At 44.5% G+C, this 17,051-nt stretch overlaps 1 protein-coding gene across 10 annotated transcripts in view; it reads right to left on the bottom strand.

Annotated features, from left to right (window-relative positions):
* Window positions 1-325: 325 nt before the first annotated feature.
* Window positions 326-17,051, bottom strand: part of LOC119777226 (target of Nesh-SH3-like) — a 23,757-nt gene continuing 7,031 nt past the window's right edge. The window contains exons 2-24 of one of the 10 annotated variants that reach the window (XM_038276043.1): window positions 14,165-14,344; window positions 12,654-12,722; window positions 12,455-12,587; window positions 11,002-11,183; window positions 10,841-10,890; window positions 10,682-10,712; window positions 10,487-10,567; window positions 10,070-10,144; window positions 9,052-9,255; window positions 8,809-8,886; window positions 8,244-8,411; window positions 5,322-5,387; window positions 4,742-4,828; window positions 3,361-3,423; window positions 3,161-3,286; window positions 2,949-3,038; window positions 2,631-2,840; window positions 2,448-2,553; window positions 1,919-1,998; window positions 1,459-1,488; window positions 1,225-1,383; window positions 1,015-1,137; window positions 326-813 (exon numbers count right to left, since the gene is read on the bottom strand). In XM_038276043.1, coding sequence (XP_038131971.1) covers window positions 698-813; window positions 1,015-1,137; window positions 1,225-1,383; window positions 1,459-1,488; window positions 1,919-1,998; window positions 2,448-2,553; window positions 2,631-2,840; window positions 2,949-3,038; window positions 3,161-3,286; window positions 3,361-3,423; window positions 4,742-4,828; window positions 5,322-5,387; window positions 8,244-8,411; window positions 8,809-8,886; window positions 9,052-9,255; window positions 10,070-10,144; window positions 10,487-10,567; window positions 10,682-10,712; window positions 10,841-10,890; window positions 11,002-11,183; window positions 12,455-12,587; window positions 12,654-12,722; window positions 14,165-14,344 — 2,507 coding nt within the window. In that variant the 3' untranslated portion in view covers window positions 326-697. The remainder of the gene's footprint in view (window positions 814-1,014; window positions 1,138-1,224; window positions 1,384-1,458; window positions 1,489-1,918; window positions 1,999-2,447; window positions 2,554-2,630; window positions 2,841-2,948; window positions 3,039-3,160; window positions 3,287-3,360; window positions 3,424-4,741; window positions 4,829-5,321; window positions 5,388-8,243; window positions 8,412-8,808; window positions 8,887-9,051; window positions 9,256-10,069; window positions 10,145-10,486; window positions 10,568-10,681; window positions 10,713-10,840; window positions 10,891-11,001; window positions 11,184-12,454; window positions 12,588-12,653; window positions 12,723-14,164; window positions 14,345-17,051) is intronic. The other 9 variants (XM_038276044.1, XM_038276045.1, XM_038276046.1 and 6 more) reach the window with 9 other exon arrangements.

Genomic DNA, 17,051 nt, shown 5'->3' on the forward strand with positions numbered 1-17,051 from the left:
ATCAATGTGTAATTATTGTTCTGTCAGCATCAAACCTGTCACATATTCTAAAGTACTAAGAAGCAGAGCTGCATGACGACTGGTTTAGAGGATAGCTGCAACATCATGCTGCACTAGTAGGTCAGTAAATTAAATGAAACATTTGGTCATGAGGAGAGAAAATAACATTTGCAGGCAACAGAAAAGAGAAAAACAGTAAAACAGTATGAACTGACATTTCATTTTCAGTTACAGTTTCCTAGAGGACTGTATGGTCAACATGGAGGGGGTGGGACATTGAATCACTGCCAGTTAAAGTGTGAATGTGGAGGATGATGGTATCTTCTTTACCAACCCCCCCTTTCACTTCCTGCCTGTCAGCAAACATGAACAAATGAGACCAAAGACCTTTGGATAAATAACACCTTCCAGGGAGCCAGCTTCCCATGATTTAACAAAAAATAAAATATATCTAAGTTGAGTTTTTCCAGCTCTAACATCACTGTAGCACTGGTTCTTGATAAATAGGGAGGAGGCATGTTCGCTATAGTTGTACAAATGCTCTCCTTACAGTTCCCTGATGAGGAAGTCCTGTACATGTTCTGGTTTTTACAGCACTGGGTAACAAGCTCCGGGTCCAGCTGCTTTAAGCCCCACCCATGCTTTTTCTGCCCCCAGCTGAGGGCAACAAGTTCCTTTCTTGTGGATCACAGCCCGTTTACCATTTCCCAGGGATTGGCGTTCCACATTCATACCAGGAGACGTAGTTGATGTGGGAATGTCCACCTATCAGTCCAAAGTTGACGGGCTCCTGGCGCAAAGCTCTAAAGAAACCTGAACCAGGAGGAAAAGACGGGAGAGTTACAGACGAGGCTCTGCAAAGAAGAACAGTTTGCCAAATCTGTGCTTCAGAAGATCGACCGGATCCTGCTCTGAACGTCTGGCTCTGAAACGGTGCTGATCAAAGTAATTTATATCCCATCAGAGAGCAATAAACGCTGTTCTGGTGCTGCAGTTCTGAAGCTTGATAATTACCATTCCTGGAGGGGAGCTGGTCCGCTCTGAGCTGTCTGCCTGTTCGCCCATCCAGGAAGGAATCCACAAACTGACAGTGGTCCTCACCAAAGCCGCTCTGATCACCAATGTTGTGGAATTCACCTTTGACCCAAAACATGAAGTGAGAAGGTCAGGACCAGACCGACCTGCCCAGTCCATCTGCTCCACCTATTTTAAATCAGCTCTCACCGTTCAGTGTTTCGCCCAGATAGATCTTGTACCTCAGCGAGTTACACAGTTGGACTCCCACAAACTTGCGGTACCAGGTCCTCTTCACGTACTGCTTGCCGTGGCAGTCAGAGTACGAGTCCGTCTTGAAAGGGAACTGAGTCCAGATGGCATCTTTTCCTGCATGGAAAACCATATGAGGTCTGCATATCAAGCCGAGACATGAAGAAGCAGCAGAGTGGAGAAGAAACCTACCTGAGACGTTCTCGCTCACGCGCGGATCGGCTGCACAAAGAAAACGATTTCCATATTAATATATTCCAGGACTACTGGACTGAGAAACAAGGAAAAACAATCATCAAAGTCCTTCAACGATTAACCCCTGAGAGACTTTGGGACTGGCTGCTTTCCTTCACTCAGACCTCTACGTGTTTAATACGATCCATAATGAATATCTGAGCTGCAGTGAAGCCAACACAGCCAACAGGAAGGGCCTTCATGGCCCATTTGTCATTTGATGGATTGTTTATTTCAGCAGCCCCAGGCAGGCAGTTGTTCAGATTACTCAAGAATATGGATTTCTTGGACCGATCAGTTCATTTATTTATCTGAACTTGGTGTTCATTTTAATTTTAAGTAGCTGCAGCTGTGCGGAGACAGGAGTCGGTCTGGCAGGAGCTGCATGGGTTTAACTCTGATGATGGGAGAAACTGACCAGACTCTGTGTTGAAGGACACTGGTTCGCTCAGCGGACCTTCTCCCAGCTCGTTCTTCGGCTTCACCTTGAACTCATAACTAAGGAGAGGAGAGAGTGAAAGCTGCTTTAGAAACATTAATTTAGTCATTTTGAAACTCAGTTCAAGTCTTTGCAGTACAGAAATGGAAACTTTGCGTATTTTGGGGATTTCTGGTATTTGCTTTTCTTGCTCTCTGACCCAAACTGAGCCTAAAGTGAACCAGACCTGCCCTCAAACACGTACAGCAGAACCCACATCTAGAACCTGCAGACCAGAAACACCCAGGTTGAAGCTAACAGAACCTTCTAACGCTTTCACTAACAGCCTCCTACAGTCTCAGTTCATTCATTAGATCTTCATTGTTTGACCATCTGTAGACAGGAACCTTTGCAACTCCATCTGCTGACAGATCCGTCTTCATGGGTCATTGGGACAGCTGAACTACCTCAGAATTATAACCTTCTGCAGAATGAGCCTGGCCAAAGCAAGGCCAGAGAACTGAAATACCTGCTCTCAGGATTGAGGTTCTCCACTGCAGTGTGAGTCTGGTTGGTAGTTAGGATGGAAACCCGTTCTCCATCTGGTCCTTTGGCAGTGGAAATGACCTCATATTCTGCAGAAAGGACAATAGACTTGCTGTTTGTTGCGTAACATTCAGCACCTCACCGTAGGCAGTTAATGATGACCTACCGGTGGTGTGGTTGTCGGGTTTCTCCCAGTCCAGGATGATGAAGGAAGGACATCCCTCCACCGTCACCACAGTGAGGTTGGAAGGTGGATTCCTTGGAGGAGATGTCACATTCACCTCTCCAGGCTCATCTTCAGGGAAGTAGTTAAGGGAGGAGGTGATGGAGCACGGTTCATCAGGCTTCTTACCGGTTTTGTAGACCACATGAGGAGCTGTGGATAGAAGATTAATTCATTCAGGGAATAAAACTTTACAGGAAGTTTGTTCCCACAAGTCAGTGCTTGGAACAAAAGGAACAAGTTGGGCTTATTTTTGCTTACCCACATAACGCTTCTTTCCCAGCGCATCAACATCAGACGTTGGTTGCGACTTGAAAAGGTCAGAATCCTCCCAGCTTTCCTGTCGAGTCACTAAAGAAAGGAATGTTGTAACAGGTGAGGAAATAAACTTGATAATGGCACCAGCTGCTAAAACAAAGCTCCACCCAAAAACTTTCAACTTCCGGATCATTCCCTGCCCCCTGATTATTTACCGGCTGTTGGTGCCGCAGTACTGATTGTTTGTCTGCGTTCCTGTTTTGTTGGTTTGGTCGTTCCAGCTTGGACTTTAACTTTCAGGGTTTCCGGGTTTCCACTTTTCTCCGGGCGGTTCACCTTGTCTGAAGAAAACTGGATTATAAAGGTGTCTAAACATAAGTGTGAAATGAGAATGCTAAGATTTACAGGTTTTTACCAGTTTCTCCAGGTTTTCTTACATCGTTTGGCCTGCTGTTGAGAGCTGTGCGAACAGAAGACCCTAAAACAAGCAGAATATGGTTGATCTACTCAAGTTCTGTCTCTGAACTTTGAACCATTAACGACTTTCTGTAAATGCAAAAAATAAAACAAAGCTGCTCTTTTCTTTTTGATGGAAACCATTGGTCCAGTTCCTCTACCCGAGTAAGATTGTGTGCTTTTATGTGTTTTTGAAGTGGTGCAAGGCAGAAATGAGAGCCAGGCCGAAGTTTTGGCTTCTGAGGAAATTCTGTCTTCATAAAACAAAACATGTATCCAGGTTCTCTTTAATCTCCTGGGAAAATGTATGTTTAACCAATACAGAGTTCTGTTCTGACTCCCCAAAGCCAAATGGACCTTAAAACATGAACAATCCACTCTATATTCACAAGCCGGTATATGTTTTTCATTGCAAGGTCCAGAACCTGCAACCAATTACACCCCTTTCCTCCATTTAAGAAGAAGCCAGAATTCCTCACAATCAGGGAATTGAACGTCTTCCAAAGCTAAATGGCATAAATGCAAAACCAGAAACATGAAAGACGACGGAGTGATTTTAGCTTGTAACTTGAAACAATGCAGAGGCATGCCTTCCAATCAGCTCCATGTAAATATGACAGAGGAATGTTTGCAGTCTCAGTAGTTTGATTTCTAAGAACTCTCCTGCTTTCTTCACTAAACTTCTGTTATTTTTGGGCATAAAGCAGAACGTTTGCCAGTAGAAGAAGGAACCAATAAATGCAGAGCAGATTATAACTGGACGGTCTGAATGGAAACTTCTGTAATTATGTTTTCTGCTCATGATTACAATGTGAGACCAAGTGAAATAAAGGTCTGCATGAATTTTTCATTGTTTCACACACAAAGATACTCATACACCAACTGCTGTTTCCACATCACTATGGAAAGTGATCAGTGCACACATGCAGTCGTTTCTATCCACATCATCTTTACAGCATCATGTCTTCCGCCAAGCGAGCTCAAACTCAAGCAAAAAGCATTAAAATAACACCGCAGGTCTGGGTGAAGGTACCAGGTGCATGGCAGGCTAGCTAGAAGCAGTTTAAACATCAGAGGCGTGAAACAGAACAAAGCCCCACAGAGCAAGCTTCTTGAAAATAAGCAAACTGTCAGCTGAGTTCATATTTTCCAAGAACAAAGTATTTTCCACAAGCTGTGCCGAGGTCTTTGGCTGGAGCTTCTTTCCCTCACTGGTCCCATGTGAGGTTTGCTTCTTGATCCGCAACAGCATCAAACCATGCGGTGCTGGCTGATTGGAGCAGCTAAAGCAGGCAGCAGAGCTATGGGTGAAGACAGGCGGGATTCATGCTGCTACCAACCATGATGCTGCTCCTCCATGGAAGCACGTGAACGACCAAACACAGAAGGAATGCCAGGCTTCCGGTTCTCCGTCACCGAGTTGTTGACTGCAGCAGGAAAGGTAGTGCAACTGAAACATGACTGTTTGGACTTTTCTTCTTTCAGTAAAATGAGCCTGAATATTCCAGCCATGTGCAGAACCAATGTTTACATCTTTATGCTTTAAACAGGTCCCAGATCAATGGTTTGGATGCACCAACAGATCTTAGTTAAAGCTAACCCCCCCCCCCCCCCCCCCCCCCCCATCAGAACATGGAGCAAAAGATGACAGAACCCACTGCTGCTATTCAACTGATAGAGCCTTTCAAATAATCAGTCCTGATTATTTGAAGGACCTTCTGCAGAAACATTGCTGGAAACGGGCAGAAACTTGACTTTAAGCTGAAAACATGGAACATGGGTGGACAGATGGATGGATGAGGAGATAGACACAAATATATTAATAGATGAGGACTGCAACATGAGCCACAGTGGAGATGTAAATGCTGCAAAGCGGGAAGTGAAGGGTTAATGAGGACACAGAAGGACGAGTCTCTTTACCCAGTCGAGCTCTGGGCCATATGGTCAGTTTGGGGGAAGAAATGCCCCGGCGAGGCTGTCCGTTCACTGTTGGGAGAGAATTGATCGTTATAGGAGAGAATCTGAAGGCTGAACCCACCGAGAAAACAACCAACCAAAGCTTTTCAGTCGTCACGGCGACCGCTATTGACCACATGTCTGTTATGGCTTTGTTACTTCCTCAACAACCTCAGAGGGAGACGAGCAGAAACTACAACAGAGAAGCTTTTCCCAATCAGCTCGGTTCGGTCTGTAGGACGTTATCTGCGCCGCCAACATGTGGCTTCAGCTTCAGCTGGTTCTTTGTTAAAGTTTCAGAAAGAATTGAACACAGACCGGTTCATTTTTCCACATCCTCCATTATGAAAACATGAGTTTAACCCTCCAGAGGACTGTGCTTTGAAAACCACAGCTTTAAAATACAGAAAACGATCAAACCAATGACTTCAACTGGTCTCCACAGAGGAAATCCTTTCATGCCTGATATCTAAACACTGATCATGAATGCAGCTAAGACAATAGGACTAGGAAGCTATGACTGTTTTTACTTGGTGATCTTATTTAAATCGTCAAAACTGGGAAAATAGTTTCCACTTTACTTCTGTTAACTAGGCTGATTATTTCCATAGCAGAAATAATTAACACTAATTAACTAATTAACACTCGTGAACGTCCTCCAATAGGACAGAAGTCTGTCAGCCAGAATCAGGACCTGAAAAGCAGGTTGGTTGTTCACCCGGGAGGTTAAGCAACTAAATAAAATGTCAGTCATTGATAGTAGAAACGGAAAGGATGTTTTTCAAAAAGGGTCACAAAAGTTGATTTCAACAAAGAGAAACTTCAACTTTTTGCCTCCAGTTGGCAATGTTGGGGGTTATAATCAACAGGATTCTGGAAATACCTGCAGGATTGTCATGACTGTCTGCTGCTACATGGAGCAGCGGTCTTTAGTAGAAAACGTGGCCTCAGATCCATAAAACACCCAGAAATGTTAACAAGTCCAGAATTATAAAGTCAGCAGCTTTCTTTTCAATCTCAGATGATGATCAGTTTTCCCTCAAGGCTCCTCCCTCCTCATGCCCACATCCAACCATCAATGCTCCATCAAAGTGTCACTGTATATTTAAATGAGCCGGCTCATCCACATTATTTAAGAGTTACTATGGCAACCCTAGTCAAGAGAGGAGCCCAGTTTAACTGAGATAAAGATAATGTGTGGTTGGTGTGAGAAGTTTGGTGGAAACGTAAAATTAATCAATGCAGAGTTTGATGGACCAATCAGATTAATGAGGACAGTTTGATGGAGCAATCAGATTAATGAGGACATCCAGCATAGAGCTGATCGCTGGTTGAATTATCTCAGATTAAAGCCCAGAACAAACTGAATCCGATTTTCTTTCCAATCCAGCTGAAAATCATCCCTTAGAGATCAGGGCGATGATTGAAAGTCGGTGAGGATGATTTCCTGCAGGGGGCAGCGTAGCTCGGACTGAGATAGAGCCCAGGTCTACTTTAGTTGGACTATGCAGCAATTCAGCAGCAATTTAAAGGGCCTGACAGGAAGAGAGACACAGTGACAAAGTAAAACTCATCCGCTTTGGGGGAAAATCCCAAATCAAATCTGTTAATCTGAAGAGGAAAGAGTCCGTCTGGAGTCGCGTTTATAGTGAGCAGAACAGACTGGAGCAAAAACATGAAAATAAAAAGTTTCCCCATGAACGGATAAAGTAGTTGATCCTCCAGAATAAAGAGGAGCAGACAGAGCAGGTCAGAGCAGCGCATCTCTCTCACCTCTTTATGGAAAAAGGAAAGAAAAACTTCCAGATCTCTCTGAGAATCACCTCTCAGTCGCCATGGAATCCATCCCTCAGAGTTTATTGCTGCGTTTCTCTTTTCTTTAGACGTAGATCTCATTATGTTTCTATCTGTTCTGGTTCTAGAAGCTGCACATACTCGTTAAGTAGAGCTTTGCTTTATAGAATGAGCTGCTGGTTGTCATTTATTCATTTTAATAACTTTTCATAAAAAATAAAAAAAATCGGATCAGAGGCTAAAAAGCTGGTGTGACCCGCGCTTCAGATTTAAAAGCAAACTCAGTGAATTATTCTGGTTCTGCAGGAGCTTCAGGAAAACAATCAATTAACTGTTTATTCTGTTTAACTCAGATTGATGATGGAAACCAGCAGAGGTTAACATCTGGAATTAGTTCATTAAACCTGATCTGTGGAAGAAGCTCCAACATCTATTTGCTTTTCATCTACTTAACTATTTATTTTGATGTTTCCTGATCTTTAAATGATTAATAAACTGAACTTTATGCCATTATTCCAACAGATTGAATACGTGGAACATTGTTATAAATTATTAATATCTCCTGAATTCTAAATGTCCAGTTTGTTTTGTTTTTAATGGTAATTTCCTTAAGAAGCTGCACAAACCTTCCTTTATGTCTCATTAACTCCCTAAATCCTTTTCATAATGTTTAATATTTTAGTACCAACCTAAAGCTTTCACCACTTTGTCTGAAGCGTCGTTCTAAATGAGAGTTCTGGTCTTTATGTTAAAATCAGCAGGAGATGATGCTTGGTGTCGGCTGTACAGCTGAACTGATCCTAAACTATAACTAATACATTCAGAAGCATCATGATCAAAGGTTTTCCTAAATCTTTCAGTCCAAATCCGACCCTCATGTTGATCTATTGATGCTTCTCCTGATTCAAAGTGTTTCTAAGGAACTAAGATGCTGCTGTCCAGTTCAGCACCAGCGGCCTCTTCATTATTAACCTCAACTAACGGTTCTGGCGAATAAAGCTACACAGATTGTCCTGGTAGATGTCCTGGTTAACTGGGGGTGGGGGGTCCAACTGGAAGCAGAGTGAAAGTACAGGACGGATGGCAGATTACCCCCAAGTATCCCAGATGTTGGAGAGGAGCTACTGGATCTAGAAGGAGAGTGGAGCTGTCTGAAGCTGTTAGAGAAGGGAAAGAGGGGGTTCCTCATGGACACTGGGGAAGCTGCTGGGCTGGAGGTTTTCACTGGGAGTGATGGGCTCACATTTCTGCTGCTTTCACCTAAAAGATCAAAAACAGGTGCAGGTCTGGTTACAGAGTGACGCAAAGATAGCCAGCTTGCAGCAGCCCGAGCTATGAGGTTAGTGATGGACCACCTGATAGGGTTTAATTTGGGTAATAGCATGATGAAGATGATGGTGATGATGATGATGGTGATGATGAGTTTATCAGCTCTAACAATCTTAAACCCGCAGTCAGTGAAGCTGCTATTGAAGTATGGCAAACAGCCATGACTGAAACATGATGAGCTACATGCAGACACTGGATGAGATGATCTAAAGGAGAAGATCTGTGGAGCAGCCAGACCTGAAAATGAACATAATTCCCTGGAAGCTGAAGAGAGAGAGCAGACAGAGCAAGGCTGCCTCTGATTACAAGCAGGTGAGATGAGCATTACCCCAGGTGGAAGGTCTGACCCGCTCAGTGGCCAGCGCTGACCTCAGCAATGATGAGCCATCCTGAGCTCTGACAGCAGCTGTGTGGATAAAATAAGGCTTAAAAAAACAAACATTTTTCACAGGAAGAGGAGCTTCCAGCCTGTCAAAATAAAGCAGCCATGGGGCCTCAGGTTTGTTCATAGCGGAGTCCAGTGTTAAACCAAGAGGTGGATAAACAGAAGGAAGTGAAAGGTGCGAATTACCCGCAGTGTTAGGGTGCTTCTCTGGTGCCCTACTGGGGGCCTTGGTAGTCTGCCCATGAAGTGAGTCGCCATTGGAGGGGAGGTTAGTGATGGGGGAGGCAGTGATGTTGGTGCGAGGGGTGGTGCTTGGCAGCAGCTTGGGGAGGGCAGGAGTCAGACGGTCTGCAGGCCGGGTTCTGTTGATTCTAAGACTGTTTCCTTTTTCTGGGACAGAGAAGAGAGACGTCTGTGATGATGGGAACCTGAGCCAAAGAGGTCAGCATTGCTCCCTTCATAGTTTCCCTCTGAGTACTGAGACCGAGTGGGTTTGAAATGAAATGTCTTTAATCGGCATTGTTCAGACTTTCTTTAGTCAATTCAAACCTCGGCTGCTTTTTAAATCAATCCTTCATCTTTGTGTCTGAAAACAATTCCTCTAAACTACACTTCAAATGTTTTGGTCCCAGTAATCATGAACCACTTGTGTTGTCTTTCTCCAGAAAGTCCAACAACGTCGGCATCTGAACTCGGTGGCATGCAGACCTGTCATGCAGTCCGAGTTAGAAAATGCAGCTATGACAGAAACATCAAAGAAAGACGATGAAGACATCTATTACCGTCAGACAGACATAGAGCCATATATGCAATGATTATCAGGTGATTGTTAATCTCTAATTGCTAAATTTTGAGGATTAGTTCAGATTATTTGGAAATTAATCCGTTTTTTAATATTTCTAATGAAAACAATCCTCTGCTTTGGATGAAAAACCAACTAGAATATGGAAAACCAGAAAAAGCAGTAAGGAAACATAACAAGTGAAGGAAAGCTGGCGGCTGATGGACGCTTGAGCATGACTGTGGTCACATGATGAGAGGGTGGGCGGGGCCATATCAACTTACTGTTATCCAATGACATAAGCATGAAGTTTGGACTTTCTGACTGGGCTGAGTGCATGCCACCATGCAACCAATCAATGCTGAAGCTGCACCAATGAATGAAGCTGATGGCTAAAGAACAAATAAGCATCTCCGTGGTTACCGGGCAACTCGGCAGAAGATTTGGGCTCAGAGGAGCCGGGCAGAGGGAGAGTTTCCTGCTGGCTCTCAGGGGACTCTGTGGGAAACAGTTTGCTCACTTTATAGACGAAGAAAGAGGAAAAATCAGGGGTGGAAGTGGAAAAGTGTCGACCATATTTCAGAGAAGAACAGCTCAGGTTTGGCTGATGGAGATATAAGCTTCTTCCAAAAATTATTTTCTTCTGATAGTTTCCACAGCTTGGAAAATGTTTTCAAACATAGCAGCAAAAATAGAAAAGATTTCTACAGCAACCACCTGAAATGCTAACTAATTCATTTTGGAGACTAAATCCCATCAGTCAAACTTCACTGAAGGCTCTGCTGGTCCAGAGGTTGGAGGCCCTGAGTTAATCAGAAACATCAAGGAGGAGATAATCACCAGAAGAGGTCCGTGCTGCACCAGGGTTAACCTGCTTGCTGTAACCTGGCTGCACTCGAGTCCTAGTTCTGTTTTGTAGAGCTGCAAACAAGTCAACAGTCATCATTACTGTAGTTTTAAAGGACCCAACCTGTAATCAAGTTGTTTGAATCCTGCTGAGGAAACATTAAACTCTGCGTTGACAGGAATCCTTACCGGGGGGAGGAGGGAAGGCACTGTGAAATTTCTGGAAAACAAAGCAAAGCCAAACCGTGAGAAGCCATGAACAAGTTAGACCATGAACAGGATTCTAGTCCAGAGATAAAACCGTCTGTCACTGCATCCAGTTCAACGGTAGAGCAGCTGGTTTCTTACCGAGTTTGCCACAGTCTTACGGGGCTTGTATGGTTTCTGGATCTTTTTATCTGCAAATTCAGAAACAACAGTTTGTTAGAGAACAAGATATGAATGTGTTTATCAGACATTGCTTCAGGAAGGGACGAGCAGCAACAGCAGGATCTCTGGGTTCTCCTTACTGCCCATGTTGGTGTTGTGAATGACCGGCTTGCTCCAAAGGCCGCTGCGATCATCCTTGTTGGAACGAACCCCAAACTCGTACTGGGTGTCGGGCTTCAGGTGATCGATCACCGTGTCGCTGGTTGGACACGTCTGGTAGATCCACTTCCTGTTCCTCTCCCTGTATCGGATGGTGTAGAATCTGAAAGAGATGATGACCTTTAACCGCAACAAACAGGGTTTGATACGTATGATGCATTTTTGTAGAGAACTTTTCTGTCCTCTCAACTTTATAGACATCCATCAACTCCAAGAGCAACAGACTATTAGTATTCAGACTTTATTAGTGTATTTCCTGTCAGTGCTGAAAAGTAGAACACATATTTGTTGATGTTTATCCGATAATGAAACTTATTTTTGTTCCTTCTCCTCATTTAACCATGTTCTGTTTCTTCACCAAACAAAAAGTGGGTTTGTTTGTGAAAAAGCTGCAATAATTATGACTAAAAAAATGTCTTTAGACACAAGGAAAAGAAAATGCCCATAACTAGAAAAATTAACCACAGATTCATCAGTCTACTAGATGATCAACAGACTGGATTGGAAACATCTTCAGGCCTGGCTTTTGTCTGTCTCCATGTCTCCAACCACATTGGACATGGAGGAATCAATGATGGAGCTTCCTGAACAGGTTTATCATCAGAAAAAAGAAGATCCAATTAGCAGAAAGGTTAGAGGTTCTGAAAATGAGAAGATTTGGTGTGCTAGAGAAAGAGATCTGAATGTTTAAAGGTTCAGAAAAGATCAGTTTCACCAAAAGAACCAAAAAGGTCTTTATTAAACCAAGACTGAAGGTCTGGATCTCATCAAAGTTTTGTTGACTGCAGCTCTGAGGTGTCAGGCTAACAAGACCCCGACATTGGACAGTTGATTAGCTAGCGCTCTACGCCCTGCTTCCTTCAGTCCTGTGGTTTCTCTCTGGCTGCCTGCAGCAGTCATGACCTCAGCATGGAAACAAGCATCTTGTTCATTCTGGCCGCCTCGTGCATCTCCACTTTCTCTCCCTAAAGTTGTGTTTTTCAGAGTGGGGATCCAAAAGCTGCAAGCCGGCAGCCAAGCGCTGTGCAGAAAGAGCTGATGTCAGCTATAAAAAGAGCAGCGAAGGACTGATGGGTCAAGATTTCCAAAGGCTTCTCCAACTTGTTTGACAGAGAGGAAAAATGTGGCTGTAGGAGGCTGTGTATGATCACTCAACACAGATGGAGGATTCAAACCATACGTCTGCTGTAATTCATTGTCCCAATGGGACAGATATGTCTCAATGTGGACGAAGAGGCTTTGGTGCGTCCAGTGATCACAGCTTCCTGACAGATCATTGGTCATGTCGTTAGGATCAGGTCTGCTAATCATAAATTACCAGGCTAGTTTAAATTCCTCTGAACTCTATGCTGGTAGTGGAAGTAGAACAATTACCCGTCCTCCAGACATTCGTTCATGATGTTTTTCTCATACGGCGTCTTCAGGTGGTTCCCCCAGGAGAGCAGCACCGCCGTGGGACTGATGGACCCAATCACCAAGTGGAGAGGCTTCTCCAGGTTCACCTTACCTGGAGAAGAATATCTGTGAGAAGTCTTTAGACATTAAGGACAGCTCAGAGCTTCTGGTCACCTACCTGTGCAGTGCTTCTTCCCATCTTTGACTGGAATGGGCTGGACAGCAACCAGATACTTTGGTTCAGCATCTGAGACGACATGAGGTGCTTGATGAGCTCAGACACAGTTTATTCTAACAGTGACTCTCTGTCTGCTTCTGCTTCATCTCTGCATATTGAAGCTCGTTTGTTTCTGTTACCATTGATGCTTGTTTCTTTCTGAAACACAGAATTAACTCACATTTCTTTGTGTAAGCTCCTATGATCATGCAGACCTTGGAACAAACGTTTAGGTAGAAGTGTTGAAGCTGGAGCCCTTCCAGCCTATTAGAACCTTGGATGGGTTCTGTGGTAGCCCAGCTAGGCTGAAACATGTCAGGAATGCTGGACCCTGTTATGGAAAGCCAAGATGAAGGGGATGTCATGGCAGCGAGCTGCTGGCCCCACAGGGGGACACTGTGCAGACGCACATATGGAAGCCATTACAGAACAGGCAAACGTTCTCTGCAGGAACACCTGGACGGAGCTCTGAAGAAGTGAGAACGTGTTAAAGGTGAGAGGTTCAGGCTTCATGTAGAGCCAGGGAGGTTTTAAGGACGGCTTAGATGCTACAGACTCAGACCATCTGTTACAGAATGAAGAGCTCAGCTTGAAAATGGCTGCAATGCATCAAAAACTAAACCCTGCAGCCTGATGCTAACCCTGCTCCAACACCTTCTCCAGTCTCCCACTAAGCCACTTCTTCTGCAAAGCTAAAGAGGTTTTAGTTTGTGTTTAACATCTTAAACCATTAAGCAGAAGCATGGTCCTGCAGAGGTCTAAACGTGTGAGTTGCTGGAACGGAGCAGTTAAATCACAACAACTGAATGAGAGGACCAAGCCTGGAGGCTCCACCAGCACAAAGGGATGGACCTACACCTAGTTCTGATGGACCGGGATGCTCAGATCAAACAGCAAACTGTCCACAGTCCTACAGATGTCCAGTCCATCCATACCTCTGTCTTCTTGTGGTTGGCATCAGAAACCATGAACCCCTTTGAAGAAAATAATCAGAACAGATTGAACTTCTGGTGTTTCCCAGCAGCTAATATGAATCCATGGAGCCTCCTTGACCAGGAGCAGCACAGTCTAGATCTGGCCAGAACCACCAGGCCTATCAGCCGTAACACCGAACAATCAAAGGTTGTTTCTCTGATGCTAATGATGGAGAAGACACCAGAAACCTCCTTATTCTGACTGAACACACGTCTGTGAGAGAAGAATGGTTCTCCTCTGAAGGTTTCACCTGGACAGAAGGTCTGGAAGTTCTCCTCTTGATGGAAGCAACAACGCCCACATGATAGATTTCTAGATTTGCCAGATGGACCAGGACCATCCTGCTAAGCCCTACACCTGACTGAGACCCTGAGGCTGCTCCAGAACCCAATGTTCAGACCTGAAACTTCCAGGACTCACCTTGAAGGATCCAAGCTAAACATTCAGAAAAGGACATCTACCTGAACCATCAGGTCCAGCAGACCCGTTCTTCTTACCTAGCTCTGTTTCATACATCTGGCCGTTCTCTGGCAGCTGGATGAACTGTTTGGAGAAAACACTCCTTCCATATCCCAGGATGTAGCCCTCCAGCTTCACGTCCTGGCTCGGACGCACAAACTTCATGACAATGGTGTCGCCCGTGGCGTTGATCCGGACCTTCATGTTCTGACGGCGAACTGCAGGGAGCAGAGAAGGAAAAAGAGAACATTAGAGGCAATGGGGGGTGGGGGTGGGGAGGGGGTAGTCTGGGGTGTGTGTGTTCGGGGGGGGATCTTGTAACTTTATTAAGAGATTTAGGTTTTGGGTCACATGGTCAGAAGAGAACATGCACCACGTCCGTCTCCGTGGTGCACACCGAACCGACAGCCCTACCCGCTGCCCTGCCTCTCTTCTTCCACCCAATGTTCCACATATGGATGCTCAGAGGACAGAGCTGCTCTGGTTCTAAGGTGATGGTTTTCTTCTTGTTGGGTTTCTTGGTTTTCCAGGAAGTCTGGTCCAGTATGCTCAGACCCTTTGAGGACCTTCCAGTTTTGAAGTGCTGAAGGTCTCTGACCTAGGTCTGGGGTTTGTGAGGATGTCTGGCACCAGCAGCGGAACCAGCCTGACCTCTCTCTTCTGAGGCAGCAGTCAGAGATTCGGTTTTGTGGTTCTGGAACTCTTCATCATGGACATTTGAGCTCAGAGCAGATTATTTTATCTCTGTCAAGCTCAGGATTGACTGGGAGGAAGAGCAGATCTGAGGTTCCTTCATGGAACCCTGCAGAGCAAAGATAACCTACTTTCACAGCTTCTGGCTGCAGCTTTAACCCTGAAGGAGTTTAGATGTTTTTAACATCCTGAAGGTGAGAGAGCAAAGGTCAGAGAGGGAGGGAGCTCAGGATTCCAGACCGATCTGATCCTCCAGCAGAAAGTTATTCATCCATTCATCCATTCATCCATCAGAGAGCAGAGGTCAGAGAGGGAGGGAGCTCAGGATTCCAGACCGATCTGATCCTCCAGCAGAAGGTTATTCGTCCATCCATCCATCCATCCATTCATCCATCCATATATCCATCCATTCATCAATCATCCTTCCATCAATCATCCATACATCCATCTATCTATCCTTCCATCCATCATCCATCCATCAATCAATCATCCATCCATCATCCATCCATTCATCCATCTATCTATCCATCATCCATCCATCAATCAATCATCCATCCATCATCCATCCATTCATCCATCCATCCATCCAACCGTCCATCCATCCATCCATCCATCCATCCATCCATTCATCCATCATTCATTCATCCATCCATTTATCCGTCCATCCATCCATCCATCCATCCATCAATCAACCATCCTCCATCCATCCATCCATCCATCATCCATCCATCCATCATCCATCCATTCATCCATCCATACATCCATCCATCATTCATTCATCCATCCATTTATCCATCCATCCATCTATATATCCATCCATCCATCATTCATTCATTCATCCATCCATTTATCCGTCCATCCATCCATTCATCCATCCATCCATCATTCATTCATCCATCCATCCTCCATCCATCATTCATTCATCCATCCATTTATCCATCCATCCATCCATCCATCTATCTATCCATCCATCATCCATCCATCCATCAATCAATCAATCATCCATCCATCCATTTATCTATCCTTCCATCCATCATCCATCCATCCATCCATCCATCCATCATCCATCCATCCATCATCCATCCATTCATCCATCCATTCATCCATACATCCATCATTCATTCATCCATCCATTTATCCGTCCATCCATCCATCCATCTATATATCCATCCGTCCATCCATCCATCATCCATCCATCCATCTATCCATCCATTCATCCATCCATCCATCATCCATCCATCCATCATTCATTCATCCATCCATTCATTCATTCATCCATCCATCATTCATTCATCCATCCATCTATCCATCCATCCATCCATCTATCCATCCATCATCCATCCATCCATCAATCATCCATCCATCATCCATCCATTCATCCATCTATCTATCCTTCCATCCATCATCCATCCATCCATCAATCATCCATCCATCATCCATCCATTCATCCATCTATCTATCCTTCCATCCATCATCCATCCATCCATCATCCTTCCATCCATCATCCATCATCCATCCATCATCCATCCATTCATCCATCTATCTATCCTTCCATCCATCATCCATCCATCCATCATCCTTCCATCCATCATCCATCATCCATCCATCATCCATCATCCAACCATCCAACATTCATTCATCCATTCATCCATCCATCCATCCTCCATCCATCCATCCATCCATCATCCATCCATCATCCATCATCCAACATCCAACATTCATTCATCCATCCATCCATCCATCCATCATTCATTCATCCATCAATCATCCATCCATCCATCTATCTATCCTTCCATCCATCATCCATCATCCATCCATCATCCATCATCCATCATCCAACCATCCAACATTCATTCATCCATCCATCCATCCTCCATCCATCCATCCATCCATCCTCCATCCATCCATCATTCATTCATCCATCAATCATCCATCCATCCATCTATCTATCCTTCCATCCATCATCCATCATCCATCCATCATCCAACCATCCAACATTCATTCATCCATTCATCCATCCATCCATCCTCCATCCATCCATCCATCCATCCTCCATCCATCCATCCATCCATCATCCATCCATCCATCATCCATCCATCCATCAATCATCCATCCATCTATCTATCCTTCCATCCATCATCCATCATCCATCCATCATCCATCATCCATCATCCAACCATCCAACATTCATTCATCCATTCATCCATCCATCCATCCTCCATCCATCCATCC

The sequence above is a fragment of the Cyprinodon tularosa genome, unplaced genomic scaffold, assembly GCF_016077235.1.
Source record: "Cyprinodon tularosa strain WSP-4 unplaced genomic scaffold, ASM1607723v1 ctg991, whole genome shotgun sequence".
NCBI classification, from domain to species: domain Eukaryota; kingdom Metazoa; phylum Chordata; class Actinopteri; order Cyprinodontiformes; family Cyprinodontidae; genus Cyprinodon; species Cyprinodon tularosa.